Genomic DNA, 15,412 nt, shown 5'->3' on the forward strand with positions numbered 1-15,412 from the left:
ATTATCTTTAATGTTGTCTAATTTCTTTAATGTTTGACTTTCAGGACTTCACCAAAGCCGGGGAGTCTGACTCAGTGCGATGTGACACCAATAGCAGTCTTGTTCGTCTAGGCTGTGATCCAAGCAATATCATTGACCCTGGCAGTGAAATTTTGTTTGAAGACCCCCAACCTCTCAATGAGAAAGTACAGCTGACTCCCAAAACTATCAAGTTGCTATTGCGACCAGGTAAAACAAAGAAACTAAAACTAAATTGAAAAAAATATATATAAAAGATACATACAGTTATCTGGCCATTTTTCATCCAGTAAGGTAGATATCTAAATTAAGATAGCTAATTGATATCTGTCTCATCCGCCAGAAGACTGATCTGATGATTATAGTATGTTAACATTATCTGAAAGACAACTTAATAAATAACACAGTCTTATTATAGAAAGATTATAATAAAAAAAAAGTAGATCGATCAATCAGCCTAACTGGTGAGCCAGCCACGCACTTCTCCTGGCTCATTCTAACAATCGGTGGGGTTCTGACCTGACTGTTTAGAACCGACTGTTCGAAACTTTTGACCAGTCTTTTCAGTCTTTATAAGGCTATGTTCACACTACGTAAAAAGTAGGCCATTGTTGCAATCGGCAACAACGGCCGTACTTTGTACACCTGTGAACACTGCCTGTTCTTCTATGGGATCCCGGCCGGAGCATATACACATCATATGCGCTCCGGCCAGGATCCCATGTGGATCCGCAAATATCTGACATGTCAGTTTTCTGCGGCCGCAATTCAGTGAATAGCGGCCACAGAAAGACCTGTTAGTTCACACAATGAAGCGAGCGGTCCCGGCCGCTTGCTTCATTGTGTGCTGTGGAGTGTTCTGATGCGGGCGCGCGCTAATGCACCCGCATCAGAACACTGCGGCCGTATGATCTGTGCAGAGACCGGCCGTACCGTGACCCGGCTGGGCCATGGAACAGCCGGTCCGATACATACTGTGAACATAGCCTAATACTGTATATCAAAGGTTTTTTTCTTCAAATAGCTATACTAGATAGTTGAATGGTCTCTGTGCTGCCATGTTGCTCTATTTTGCAAAAAAGAGTCTGTGGAGCTTCATTTAAGATTCTTGAAACACGAGACTGGCCTCGGCTTGTCATTACATTGACTTATAAGGCCACTTAATATGGTGGTTTTGGTGGTTTCCTTACAGGAGTCACCCCTTGGCCAGAGGGATATCTGGCTAGTCCTGTGTTTCGAAACTCTTAAATGAGGCTCCATGGACTCTTTTTTGCATAATCGTATTGCTCCCAGGGAGCAATACACCTAGGATTTTACTGTATTAAGCACTCTACAGTACAGTACAGTAAAGCAAAGATTTACACTGATACAAAGTTCCCGCCATCTTCACGAATGGTGATGCCAGGAACACTGAAGTCCGCTCCGCAGAACATTGTCCATATGTGCCCCCTTGTTTTTATATTGTTTCTATTTTGAGTTGCACGGAGCTAAATACTTTGTATATGTAAACCAACATTCTATGTCACAATATCAGGTAAGACAGGAGAGTTTACAGTGAAATTTAGAAGAGCAGAAGGTTATCCTGTCGATCTCTACTATCTTATGGACCTTTCCTATTCCATGTTTGATGATCTCGAGAATGTAAAGAAACTAGGAAACCAGTTACTTAGCGCTTTGAATGGAATCACCAAGTCTGCCCAGATAGGTAAGAATTACTTGTTCCTTGAACAACTGGTAAAACTGTCATTCAGCAATATAAAATCACTAAAGAATTACGCTACTGCGTAAATGTATGTATCCATTAAAGAATTGTATATTGTGACATGCAGTTGTAGCCAGGCAAAGCCAAAAGCTGGGGAAGGGATGATACAGCATTCTAGGAACTTTCTAGAAGGAAGGTGGAGCTCGCTTTTAGTCCAGCCTCCCTACTGAGAGGAAGGTAAAGGCATTTAAAGGGGTATTCCGGTATCAATGTAAATGTATTTAAATTAAAGGGGTTATCCAGCTTCTCCCTCTCTCCTGTGACAACGCATCATCCTCTGATGTCACAGACTGAACATCTCGGAGTGACTCAACAAATCTGACCAGCCCCTCCAGCCTACATCTGAGCAGACATGGAATAATAGAAGCAGGTGTAGGGGACTTTTTGCATGTGGGACTTGATTCCTTTGTATATGTGTGGTCTGAACTAGGTTTTATAATTGGCAATCTAGCTGTTTATTGGGTAACACAATTCTAACTGCTCAATACCGCATCCATTTAATATTTTCCATACACATAGCACCTTATTATATATATAATTTAACATTGGAGTCACTTTATTTATGGATGTATTTGATGTCCCAATGTGCAGCATTTTATTGTGACACTTTTTGTACTATGCTACGGTACCCTATACCCTGTTTTTAAATGTCTTTTGTGTACATGTTGCTTTAATTGGATATTTGGGCATGATGAACTAATAAGTATTGGTATTTTTTGTATACAATTTAAACTTTTTGGTATTTATTTTTCAATAAAGGGTTTTTTTGTGGTTAGAGGAATAATAGAAGCAGGTGTTGCACCTTCACTGTGCAATAGTCTAGAGGCAAATTAGGGCAATGTTCACACACAGACTTTCATTGCATTAGTGTTGCAATAATGCAGCATCTTCGCAAAAATGATGCAGTAATTATGCAATGAATTGACATAGTAACGCAATAAAAGAAAGCTAAATGGAACAGAGGATTAGAGCCAGCACTGCCAATCCCACCTGCACAAAAAACAAGGCATAAACCGTATATCCAGTAAAAGATAATATCGGATAAAGTCCTTATTGTGGGCTCAACTTCAAAGATAAAAGATGCTTGATCATATTATATGCATGGTGATGAGAAGAAAAAAAGTGGCAATGACCAAATTAAATAATAAAAAAAAAAACTCTTTCCAGTATGGACGTTAGAGAGTACAGCGTACTGTGTGGGCTGGGACATAATGAAATGATGCAGGACTGCAAATAATAAAGTACTGCAATGTGTGAACACAGCCTAGATGTTCTGCAACAGCTTTGGGCAGGGAATGGGCAGTGTGGAGGAATGAGATGAACAGGTTAGGGAAAGCAATGCATTCTGGAACTTGTAGTACTGAGCAACTGCTAAACCCTGGAAGTACAACCACAAAATATAAAACAAAGACCCCCAAAACAAATGTTTTTTTGTAGTTGCAGAACTGAGTTAGACAGGTAATAAATGCTGCATGCTTCTGCAGCAGGTTTATTTTTACGTTGTGTTACAGTTCCCATTGGGTTCAGGGAACCCAAAGGGCAGTTCTGAGTTTAAAAAAAAATCCATCATTAACTCATCTCTTTTAATATTTCCTAGCAGTATCTTTAATAATATTGCAATTTATAGTTTGTGTTTCCCTGGGATCATAATACCATACTGAAATTAAAGGGGTTATCCAGCGCTACAAAAACATGGCCACTTTTCCCCCTACTGTTGTCTCCAGTTCAGGTGCAGTTTGCAATTAAGCTCCATTTACTTCAATGGAACTGAGTTTCAAAACCCCACCCGAACTGGGGGAAAGTGGCCATGTTTTTGTAGCACTAGATAACCCCCTTTAAAGACATTTAAAGGGTTATTCCACTCAAACATAACTTTTGATATGTTGCTGCCCATGGTGAGACTAACAATTCATTCCATACTTGTTATTATCTATTCGGTCTCTTTTCCCCAGTTCTGAGCTGCTGCTTTCTGCGGAAGACACAAAAATCTCTCCATCTCCCCCTCCTCCTCCTTGCCTTCCAAGACAGCTGATGTAAACAAGTCCCTGACTGACTTTATCTGCAACATTGTAGCTTCTTTGTAATGCTGGGAGGGTTAATCTGAGGTCAAGTTGCTACTGAACTTACTGTGATTAACCCTCCCAGCATTACAAAGTAGCTACAATGTTGCAGATAAAGCCAGCCAGGGACTTGTTTACATCAGCTGTCTCTGAAGGGAGGAAGAGGGGAAGATGGAGAGAAAAGCTCTCACACCGTTTTTGTGCCTTCAGCAGAAAGCAGCAGCTCAGAACTGGGGGAAGAAGACTGAATAGATAATAAGTATGGAATGAATTGTTAGTCTCACCATGGGCAGCAACATATCAAAAGATATATTTGAGCGGAATACCCCTTTAATTGCATCCATTTTATTTATTTGGCTTCTATCATTCAGGTTTTGGATCCTTTGTGGACAAAACTGTGCTTCCATTTGTAAGCACACATCCGGAGCAACTAAAGCACCCTTGCACAGATAAAAGTGTACCTTGTCAGCCACCATTCTCCTTCAAGCATATCCTCAGGCTTACAGATGATGGCAACAACTTTATAAAGCAAGTTGGGTTGCAGCAGATATCTGGAAACTTGGATTCCCCGGAAGGTGGACTGGATGCCATGATGCAAGTAGCAGTGTGTGGGGTGAGAGATGTAGCTACTTACTTTCTGGTGCTGATTATACTTAGTATTATAAATGTGACTTGCTGACCAAAATTTCTATGTCTATTCTATGTGGGAACATAGCCTTAGGCCAGGTTCACACAATGTAAAAACAGCAGCTGTTCTGTGACACAGGCGTGTCACAGAATGACCGCTGTCTGTTGTCTTTGATGAGCATCACTTCATGTTAATTGGAGTGCAGGCACATTAGGGTGTGCCCGTGCTCCAATTAAACATAGAATACAATGTAAAGTTCGTCCAGGAGCTGTACTTTACATTGTGTGCATAGGCTATTTTGTGTGGCCGCTGTTCACTGAATAGCAGCCGCACAAACTAGACATGTGAGCACAGAAAAGCGGCCACAGTGTATAAATAATACTTTTATTTGTATAGCGCACACAGATTCTGCAGCACTTTACTTTTGCCAATTATTGCTCCCTGTGCCCATTAGGGCTCACAATCTAAATTCACCTATCTGTATGTTTTGGGTGTGGGAGGAAACCCCAGCGCTGCAAGGCTACAGTGCTAACCACTGAGACACCATGCTACCCACAAAGTTGCAGAGTGTGTACACTGCAGCCGTTGTTCCCTAGAAAATAATGTCATTTCACACTTTCAATAATTAGCGGCCGGTGTTGCAATCTGCAACAATGGCCATTATTTATTGAAAACATACTGTGTGTGAACATGGCCTTAAGCTGTATTTATTTTAATTTATTAACAGCATTAGTATTAGATTTCCCAGCTATTTACAGCAGCAGATACTAACCAGGATTAGCACTAGGGGTGTCAAAGTGTTACTGAAACGGCAACAATCAGTAACAATACTGGCAGATAACCACGGCAGGCTCCAGGTATATTTTGGTGCTTTGGCAAAAGACACAGGTCAGCCTTTTTTCTATCTACCATGCAACTGACAACCTGGAGCATATTACATGAGATCTTTGGGCCCTGCCATCTGCCCAGGTATTCTACCTTAAATTGAATTATGAGATTAAAAAATATGTTAAATCTAATTTATGGGGGTAAGATCTCAAGAGTACCCCCTTAGTTTCCCATATGGAGTTATCAGCCTGCACAGGATGGTTTCCCGCAACCTGCAGTCTGTACTTTATTGATAAACCAAAGTTAAATTGTAAATCCCAATTGTTCCAGAGCTCTGCAGGTTATTATTACGGTTCTCCTACATTGAAAGTGATAATTACAGTGAATAAAGAGTCTTTGTATATGAAATGACCTAATATAACCATTTAAATTGCATAGGACAAGATTGGATGGAGGAACGTCACCAGGCTTCTGGTATATGCTACAGATGACGGCTTCCATATTGCTGGAGATGGGAAGCTTGCAGCTATTCTGACCCCAAATAATGGAGCATGTCACCTGGAAGAGAACATGTACAAAAAATCCAATGAGTTTGTAAGTGCTTTTACTTTAATCTATTTGTAATGGTTGGATTATGATTTAGACTGTCGAGGAATGTCGCTCAGGACTGATGGATGAGTACTTTTACAGTATGACAATCTCTGTGGAAATGATGACATCATTTAAATGTCAGAAAATAATAAGCGTCAATAGCACAAGCGATTAAAACAAACTCTAATAGGTTTTATTCTGTACTCAAAACGCTGTTTTCCTACCCCCCACACCACTTCAGAAGAAGCCAGATTTCTCTGATCACTATGCTCTATGGAGGGGGGAGGGGTTGAAGGGGATGAGTGAGCACAGAGAGGAGAAAAGAAGGGCTGTACAAAACATCCTGCAATCTTCTCCCAACAAGCTCCCAGATAAGCTGTGATGTTCTCACACTTGCAGAAAGTTTCCTTCTTTTCCCTCTGTGTGTCCGGGATGTATATGAAAGCTGTCTGGCTCTATTTACTAGCTAGAAAATCCTGACATTAACCCTCTAAATGGCCAAAATTAGCATGTATACTAATGTTAACCCCTTTATTCCCTAGAACTCTTTCACTACCCTGGATCACCACAGAGGTTGCCACTAACACCTTTATGGTCATACTCCACAAGCTATACTGATTATATATATATATAACCATTTTACTGCCCTGGACTACCAGGGATGTAGGCAACAGCCTTCTCTGGCTGCCATTTAATACAATGTGCCTGGATGTTATGTGGCTCTGTAGATTAGCTAAATATTAGGGTGCTGTACACCAGTACAGGAAACACTGCCCATGTCCCTAATAGTTTTGCTGGTTACTTAAAATGACTTTGATCAGGAGGAAGTGGCAACTCATACCCATGAGCATTAAGCTACACCCCTGCTACTGTCCTTTAACTGTGTAGATCAATGGGGATCCTAGAAATTCGTCTATCACCAAAGATTAGTAATCTATGAAACCTATTAATGTTACAGACTTGGCTTGTATTCACATTGCGGATTTGCTTGCCGAAATTTTGGGACTAGGCTATGTCCAAACAAGGTTTTTTGTTTTTTTGTCACTTTTTAGGAAAAAAATATGGCCATATTATGCAAAAACAGCCACAATAAGTCATTGTGTGAACATAGCCTTAGACGGTATTTGTCAATCTAGGCCCATATCTTGCTGTACACCACTATGTCACATATTGAATAGATGATATTTAAACTAATAAATGTGTTTGTTGCTTCATACAGGATTACCCATCGGTTGGGCAGCTGGCACAGAAGCTTTCAGAAAATAACATCCAAGTTGTGTTTGCGGTAACGTCCAATATGGTTAAAACATACCAGGTAATATATAACTGAACCAGGTAATATCATTGAACATGAACTGGAAAATAACCAAGGGGCTTGAGGGTGCTGCCGTATGAAATATGTTCTAAATTATTTATCTCTTTTATGTAAATATTTTAAAAATTAGACACATTTAAAGGAGAAGTCTGGTGAAACTTTTTTATTAAAGTATTGTATTGCCCCCCAAAAGTTATACAAATCACCAATATACACTTATTACGGGAAATGCTTATAAAGTGCTTATTTCCCTGCACTTACTACTGCATCAAGGCTTCACTTCCTGGATAACATGGTGATGTCATGGCCCGTCTCCCAGAGCTGTGCGGGCTGTGGCTGCTGGAGAGGATGATGGCAGAGGGACACTGAGGGACACAGGGCACTGGAGGGACACTGAGCATCCCCCTGTCATTATCCTCTCCAGTAGTCACAGCCCATACAGCTCTGGGAGTCGGGTCGTGACATCACCATTTTATCCAGGAAGTGAAGCCTTGATGCAAGGAAAAAAATAATGTGCATTTCCCGCAATAAGAAGTGTATATTGGTGATTTGTATAACTTTTGGGGGTCAATACAATACTTTAATAAAAATTTTTGCCAGACTTCTCCTTTAATAAAGGCTATGTGGATACTGCACTTGTGCCTCCAGGTTCCACTGTATGTTGTATTACTGCTATGTGCATGAGGCATAAAGGAAGGAGGATGGTAGCAAAATCCAATACGTCTCAGGAAGAACTTGCATGTTTCTCGCCATAGCCTTATAACACTCAAGTCAGGAAGGGACTGATAATATTGAGCTGTGCCATTGGATAGAAAAGATAAACGTTTTTTAAGTGTCTACTTACTTTATACTGACATTGATGACGCTCTTGTTGGATACAACTATATGATTTAAAAATTGTAGAAAGGAGATGTCATTTAATAAAAAAAAAATTCTTACAATGCACCACTTACTGTTGACATCTTTAAGACCCCTAGCACCCTGGGTGTAATGTGCTACACTATTGGGTAGATTTGGGAAACAACATAGGAGAACACATGCCCCAGTCTTGACCCTAGTGACCAAATTATATGGTGTAAAACTTTAGTTACTGTAAACACTTATGTGTTAGGCATAGCAGGAAATCAGATTTCAGTTTTGCAATGACAAACAGGAAGTTGATTTAGTCTTACTCATCCCACCATCTCTATGTGCTAGTTTATATATACTCTTTTACATTTCTCAAAAGTGACTGCAAATTACCAAAGTAAAACTTTTATAAAGTGACTTACACAACTGTGTAACAGGATTTCATGACTGCATGCAGCATTGGAGTGGGATATCATGGGTCCACCAGGGGTAAGGATTCTGAGTGGCTACAATCAGTCTAAGAAGAACAGTTGTATGTCCTTAAGTATATGGTTTCTGCATGGGTCACGTATTAGTATATGGGAATCAATCCTCAACAATTGTCCCTAGAAGGAATTAATGGGATTTTCCAGGAAAATTGAAAATTTCCTTTACTGCCCCCTTGCATATAATAATAATAATAATAATAATAATAATAATTACCTCTGCAGCTCTCACTGTAAGATCTTCAGGTCCCGACAGAAGATATAACAGCAGGAGCTACAGAGAAGTGAGGGGGTACTTATACACTTGTATCTTTTTAATTCAAGATGACCCACTAAAAAATGTTTTCAGTTTGCCTGTAAAACTCCTTTAGTATACTTCAATTAGGTTCAAATAATTCCATTCTTTGCGAATGTACTCTTCAACATCATCTTAAAGAAAACCTGTCCTTTGTGGTTCACAAACTACCTCTTAGCCAATTAGCATCTCAGGAAAGGATTATAAGATCATAAGTCGTCCCAGCTGACTAGCAGGGAGCCACTCATGGTTCTGTGAAGTCACACATTCTATCTCTTTCAGCCTATGTAGAGGTGGTTTGATGATTTTTTTTTTCACTAGCATAGTTCCAATAGAGCTCTAATTTAAAGGGAATCTGTAATTCATGTTCCAAACTGCTGACACTGTTAGGCTATGTTCACACAATGTTTTTTTTCAGCTCTGTTTAGAATGATTTCCGTTATTTTGAGTCTAAAACAACGGACGTCATTTAGCAGCCTGGCCTCCCCTTAGTGCAATGACTGGTGTTTGTACATTATTCTAGTTTGTGGTTACTAATTGCTCTTTGGCTGTGTCTTAATTGAAAGGTCCATTGAATTTAATACTAAAAACGGAGAAAGAACGGTGGAAAAATAAAAACTGCGTGTGAACAACTAATAAAAAACGTCCGCTGTTTGCAAAAGATGTCCGAAAATAATGATCATGTTCATTATTTTGACGTCTGTGGTAAAAACGTCCGTTATTCATAGCATTGTGCGCATTAGACGTCCGTCTTCCCATTGACTTCAATGGATTGCCATTGCAGTCAGTTAAATCGCGGCAAAAACTTTAGGTAAGGGATACACATGGTACCTTTTATATATTCATCTGGGCTCCCGGAATGTAGAAAAATGCTTTTATGCTATAGTATGAAGAGTCAAAGAGGCTTTTCCAAGCTGTAACACCTCCACCCTTCCTGGGACCCAGCTTCCAGGTCTCAATTAGGCAGGAAGGGGGGATAAAGAGGAGGCATTCAAGCTTGTAGCAGATCAGAAGCTTGAGAACGCCTCTTTGAATCAAAGAAGAAGATTTTTCTACATTCTGGAAGCACAGCAGGATATATGAAAGGTACCAGGTGTCTCCTTGACCTAATAGCATCTAACAGTGTCAGCGGCTTGGAGTGTGAATTACACCACGCAGATTCCCTTTCTCTTCATTACTACTTCAAGGAAAAGATAGATACTATCCGTCAGGAGATCACCTCCCAGTCCCCAAGTAGTGATGATCCAATTCCCTTTTGTATTTCCTCCTCTTCCCTGTAACGAGGAGGAAGTCTCCAGACTCCTCTCCTCCTCTCACCCCACCACCTGCCCTAGTGACCCTATTCCCTCACACCTTGTCCAGTCTCTCTCTCTCCTTCTCTCACTACTAACCTAACTATAATTTTCAACCTCTACCTCTCCTCTGGCATCTTCCCCTCGACTTTCAAACACTCCACCATCACTCCATTACTGAAAAAAACCCTCCCTAGACCCATCCTGTGCTGCCAACTATCGACCTGTCTCTAATCTTCCTTTTATCTCTCAACTCTTGGAACGTTTGGCCTATTCCCGCCTAACCCGTTACCTCTCTGACAACTCTCTCCTTGACCCCCTTCAGTCCGGTTTCCGTCCTCACCACTCTACAGAAACTGCCCTTACTAAAGTCTCTAATGATCTCCTCTCCGCCAAATCTAAAGGTGACCATTCTCTGCTCATTCTCCTGGATCTATCTGCAGCTTTTGACACTGTAGACCACCAGCTCTTCCTTTCCACGCTCCGCTCTATCGGCCTCAAGGACTCTGCTCTTTCCTGGTTTTCCTCCTATCTCTCTGACCACTTCTTTAGCGTATCATTTGCTGGTTCCTCCTCATCTTCTCTTCCCCTTACAGTCAGGGTTCCTCCGGGATCAGTCCTGGGCCCTCTCCTTTTCTCACTTTACACTTTACCCATCGGACAAATCATCAGCAAGTTTGGTTTTCAGTACCATCTCTATGCTGATGATACCCAGCCCTATACCTCCTCCCGTGATATCACCCCCACTCTTCTACAGAACACCGGTAACTGTCTGTCTGTCTGCCGTCTCTAACGCTATGTCCTCCCTATTCCTAAAGCTAAACCTTTCTAAGACTGAGCTGCTTCTATTCCCTCCCTCTGCTAACCCCCCCCCCCCCCCACCTGACATCTCCATCTCTGTCTGTGGTGCCACCATAACCCCTACACAACAAGCCCGCTGCCTTGGGGTTATGTTTGACTCTGATCTGTCCTTCACTCCTCATATTAAATCTCTTTCACGTTCCTGTAATCTGCATCTAAAAACATCTCTTTTCCTTTCTGTTGAATCTGCTAAAACTCTCATTGTCGCTCTGATTCATTCCCGTCTAGACTACTCCAATTCCTTACTAATCGGCCTTCCTTCCTCTAAACTCTCCTCTCTCCAGTCCATTCTCAATGCAGCGGCCAGGCTCATCTCCATGTCCAGCCACTATACAGATGCCTCCCCCTGTGCCAGTCATTACATTGGCTCCCTATTAAACACAGGATACAATACAAAGTCCTCCTGCTCACCCATAAAGCCCTCCACACTGCTGCACCTCCCTATATCTCCTCCCTCATCTCTGTCTACCGCCCTACCCGTGCCTTACGCTCCTTTAATGACTTACGACTAATAACCACCTTGATCCGCACCTCTCACTCCCGTCTCCAGGACTTCACCCGAGCTGTACCAGTTCTATGGAATGCATTACCCAAGGCTGTCAGGCTTACCTCCAATACACAAAGCTTCAAACGTGCCCTCAAAACACATCTGTTTTTACCAGGTTCCAAATTGACCCCCCTCCCCCAAATACATACGCCAGGTATTCAAGCACTTAGACCTGTAGCAGGCAGGCATTGGCTGGTGACAGGTTTACCCACCTTTACCTGCACTGCCTTATTTATAAAGATGGCCGGACCATGCTAAAAAGAAAGGACTTTGCCCCTCTGCCATATTGTCTCACTCTCCCTCCTAATAGTCTGTAAGCTGATGCATTTGAGCAGGGACCTCACTCCTCATGTATGGCTGATAATTATATGTATATTTCTGTAATGTCACATTTTTGTCTATGTATGTACCCCCAGAATTGTAATGTGCTGTGGAATCTGTTGGCGCTATTTAAATAAAAATTATTATTTTTATTTTAAACTGTAATATGAAATATATTAAGGTAAGTGGGTCATTCCTTACAAACTGCAAATGGAGCACATTTGGTATTGCTGCAGTTGTATACCCCACAAGTAAATATATATATATATATATATATATATATATATATATATATATATACACACACACAAATAATTATATATATGCTTTATTTTTCAGGATCTCAGTAATTTGATTCCAAAATCTGTAGTTGGGAAATTATCTTCTGATTCTAGTAATGTTGTCCAGTTGATTACAGAGGCTTATAAGGTAAGTAGTTCTCTACTACAATACTGAACAATTTTGCTGGTTAATTTGGTAGATTTTGACTTAATTGTTGCTAAATGGCTTTTGCGTGAGCATGAATTTGCCACTACTCATGGTATACTTCAAATTGCTATTGATTTTTTGAAGGCCCTTAGTGTAATATTGCATCACAGGAAAGTGTCTGCAGGGGATGCCTCTCTCATCTCGTGGGCACAGCTACTATGCCGGGATGATAAGGAGCAGGACTTGGGCTGAAATACATAACTCTGGTCCTGCTCTAACAACAGAGTTCAGAAAAATCTCTGTAGACTAACCACTTGTAGGCTATGTTCCCACAATGTCTTTTTAAGGCCAAACAACAACCATTATTTTACATTTTATGATGGTCGCAAATAATTTTCATGAACAAAACGGACATATTTTCACCTAAAAAAGACTTTGTGTAAACACAGCCATATACTGCTATAAAAACAGATTATTATAGAGGAAGTTAACCGCCTTGTGACATCCCATTATAAAACAAAGACACCAACATATGATTAGTCATATAATGACCTACTAAAAGAGCCAAATCATCTTATTAAAGGGGTTGTCTGTGTATGTATGATGTCTGTAAAATATATTTAATAAAATGTTAAATATTTTTTATTATTTATGGTCATTTTGGTTTGGGTAATTAGCTGTTTTTTTTAATAGTTACAGGGAGAAGCTTTATAACTGGCAAGCTTATGGCTGCCACTATAACAGTATTCAGCTCAATGTGATTTTTTTTGTCCGTCATTGCCAGTTGCCGAAATATTACGTGGTGTGAATTTACCCTGTAAACCAACAGGTTGCCCCTGTTGGTTGACAAGGGAACACAGCCCTGTTGGTTTACAGGGGAACGCTGGATGTCAATGGCAGTTCACCGGGTAGTCATTTGATGAACCATTGGGCTGTTAAGATATACTGTATCTGTGCACTTGCAAGAAATTATTCAGCAGGCTTGTAGAATTTGAGGTTGGGCCAAATGTATAGGTATATCTAGTTTAGTTTTCCCTCACATCATTTTAAGGCTCTGTTCACACTAGTATCATAACCTAAACCAAAAGATCACAACTCCTAGTCAAAACATAGAAATAAAATGTAAACTAAAATGACACCTTATTCATTCATCTGTTGACAGAACTTGTCATCTGAGGTAATTTTGGACCATGGAATTACTCCAGATAATCTTGATATTGTGTATGATTCCTATTGCTCCAATGGTGTTAATAAAAATACCTTAAGAGGCCTTTGCAGCAATGTGAAGATTAATGAAGAGGTAAGTGAATAATAGTGCAACTGTGGACACAAACACAGAATGACAACAATGTATTGGGGGACATATATTAAGATGGGTGTACTGGTATGCCGGTGTTAAATAAAGCCCTGTCCCCATGCGTCCGCGCAATTTACTAAGAGGCTCATGCACTGCAGTTCCCGACATGACTGGCAGCAGAGGGGCCTGTGTCACCCATTACTGATGCCACTCAGCCGAAGTTTAGTTTTTACATTAACATTTGCAAAGTTTGTTAATATTTTTTATCATGCTTTTTTTTCAGATAACATTTAAAGTCAAAGTGACAGCGAAACAGTGCCTTACTAACCAACAAAACTTTTCAATTCGTGCTCTGGGACTTTCAGACGACTTGAAGGTAGAAGTAACCACGGCATGTGACTGTAAATGTAACGATGCCTTAAATCCTAAGGCGTGTAACTCCAGTGGAACGGTTGTTTGTGGGATCTGCAGGTAAAATGAAGCAATATTAGTTTCATTATTACAAAGAATGCCTTAGGGCCAGTTCACATGGAGTAAAACTGTCGGAATTCTGCTAGTTTTACTCCGAGTCATACTGGCAGTCTATGAAAGGGCTCGTAAGCCCTCCCATAGACTGCCAGTATGACACGGAGGCTGGCAGGATTCAGCGTCGAAGAGTTCCACCACGGAATTCCACCAATTTTACTCCGTGTGAACTGGCCCTTATTAATAAATTACATGATTTGAATACTCACATTTTTTATAGTTTGGCAGTGTTTGTTTTTTTGGTAAAACCCATACAGAAGTATTGCAGTTCACACTGGCCATTAGAGCAGACAAAATAAGCTCACACTTCCTGTTCTATAAATCACATGATGGCTTAGCTGTGTAGACTGGAAGATAAGAGCCCAAGTCATCTCATCATTAGAGAGTGATGCAGCTAATGACAGCTAACCCCCCACCACTCTTTATATATATATTTGTGTGTGTGTGTGTGTGTGTGTAAACTGTGCTCTCAGAGCATGAAAACAATCCCCATAGAAAATCTCTCTTCCTGCTCTGGACAGTTCCTTTCTTGGCCAGAGATAAAAAGTTGCATGACATACAGCAGCTGATAAGTACTGGAAGGCTGGACTTAAAATTTTTAAATAGAAGTAAATTACAACTCTATATAACTTTCTGGCACCAGTTGATTAAAAAAAAAAAAATTCGATGGACAACTCCTTTAAAGCCCACAGCCTGATGACCAGAATGCGGAGAGGAACAATGTGCCTCACTTCGTTCCTACTCTAAATTCGCTCATCTCTAGTTTTCAACTCTCATTCCCGCTCTGTGCATATAAATTGTGTGCAGGTGTGAGATTTAGAAGGCTCGGCTACCTGACTGGCAGTCTGACAATTTTCACCACAGAATAAAAGCACTTTTCTAAGTTATGGAAGCACAAACAGATATATGAAAGGTACAATATGTCCCTTTGCCGTAATGGCTATCTAACAGTGTCAGCAGTTTAGAATTTTAATTGCAGTTGACAGATTCCCTTTAGCACAATATTGCAACATTCTAGCTAAACCTTTAATGGGCTGCAATTCCTATGACAACCCACTAGATGGCCATAGACACAGAGCATACATTACTAGTATCCTTTATTTTAGATAAGCTAGTAGCTTGTACCTTTTCTGAAGCAATTATCCACCAACCAAAGAACACCTTTAGAGTTATTTGAACAGAATTAGTAGGGATTTTTTTTTTAAACAACCGTTTCAATCTTACAATCCTTTATATTATATATAATAAAAAAAATGCATGTACTCAATACAATACCTAATGCAGTTAATAAATGCATAAAAATGCAATT

General features: G+C 40.4%; 1 protein-coding gene across 2 annotated transcripts in view; it reads left to right on the top strand.

The window, feature by feature from the left end:
• ITGB2 (integrin subunit beta 2) overlaps positions 1-15,412 on the top strand; it is a 57,729-nt gene that overhangs the window by 26,897 nt on the left and 15,420 nt on the right. For both annotated transcript variants that reach the window (XM_069985228.1, XM_069985229.1), the window contains exons 4-11: positions 45-228; positions 1,553-1,723; positions 4,212-4,453; positions 5,735-5,890; positions 7,107-7,202; positions 12,192-12,281; positions 13,444-13,581; positions 13,862-14,049. In XM_069985228.1, the coding sequence (XP_069841329.1) occupies positions 45-228; positions 1,553-1,723; positions 4,212-4,453; positions 5,735-5,890; positions 7,107-7,202; positions 12,192-12,281; positions 13,444-13,581; positions 13,862-14,049 (1,265 nt within the window). The remainder of the gene's footprint in view (positions 1-44; positions 229-1,552; positions 1,724-4,211; positions 4,454-5,734; positions 5,891-7,106; positions 7,203-12,191; positions 12,282-13,443; positions 13,582-13,861; positions 14,050-15,412) is intronic.

This window comes from Dendropsophus ebraccatus, chromosome 9 (assembly GCF_027789765.1).
Source record: "Dendropsophus ebraccatus isolate aDenEbr1 chromosome 9, aDenEbr1.pat, whole genome shotgun sequence".
In the NCBI taxonomy this organism is placed as follows: domain Eukaryota; kingdom Metazoa; phylum Chordata; class Amphibia; order Anura; family Hylidae; genus Dendropsophus; species Dendropsophus ebraccatus.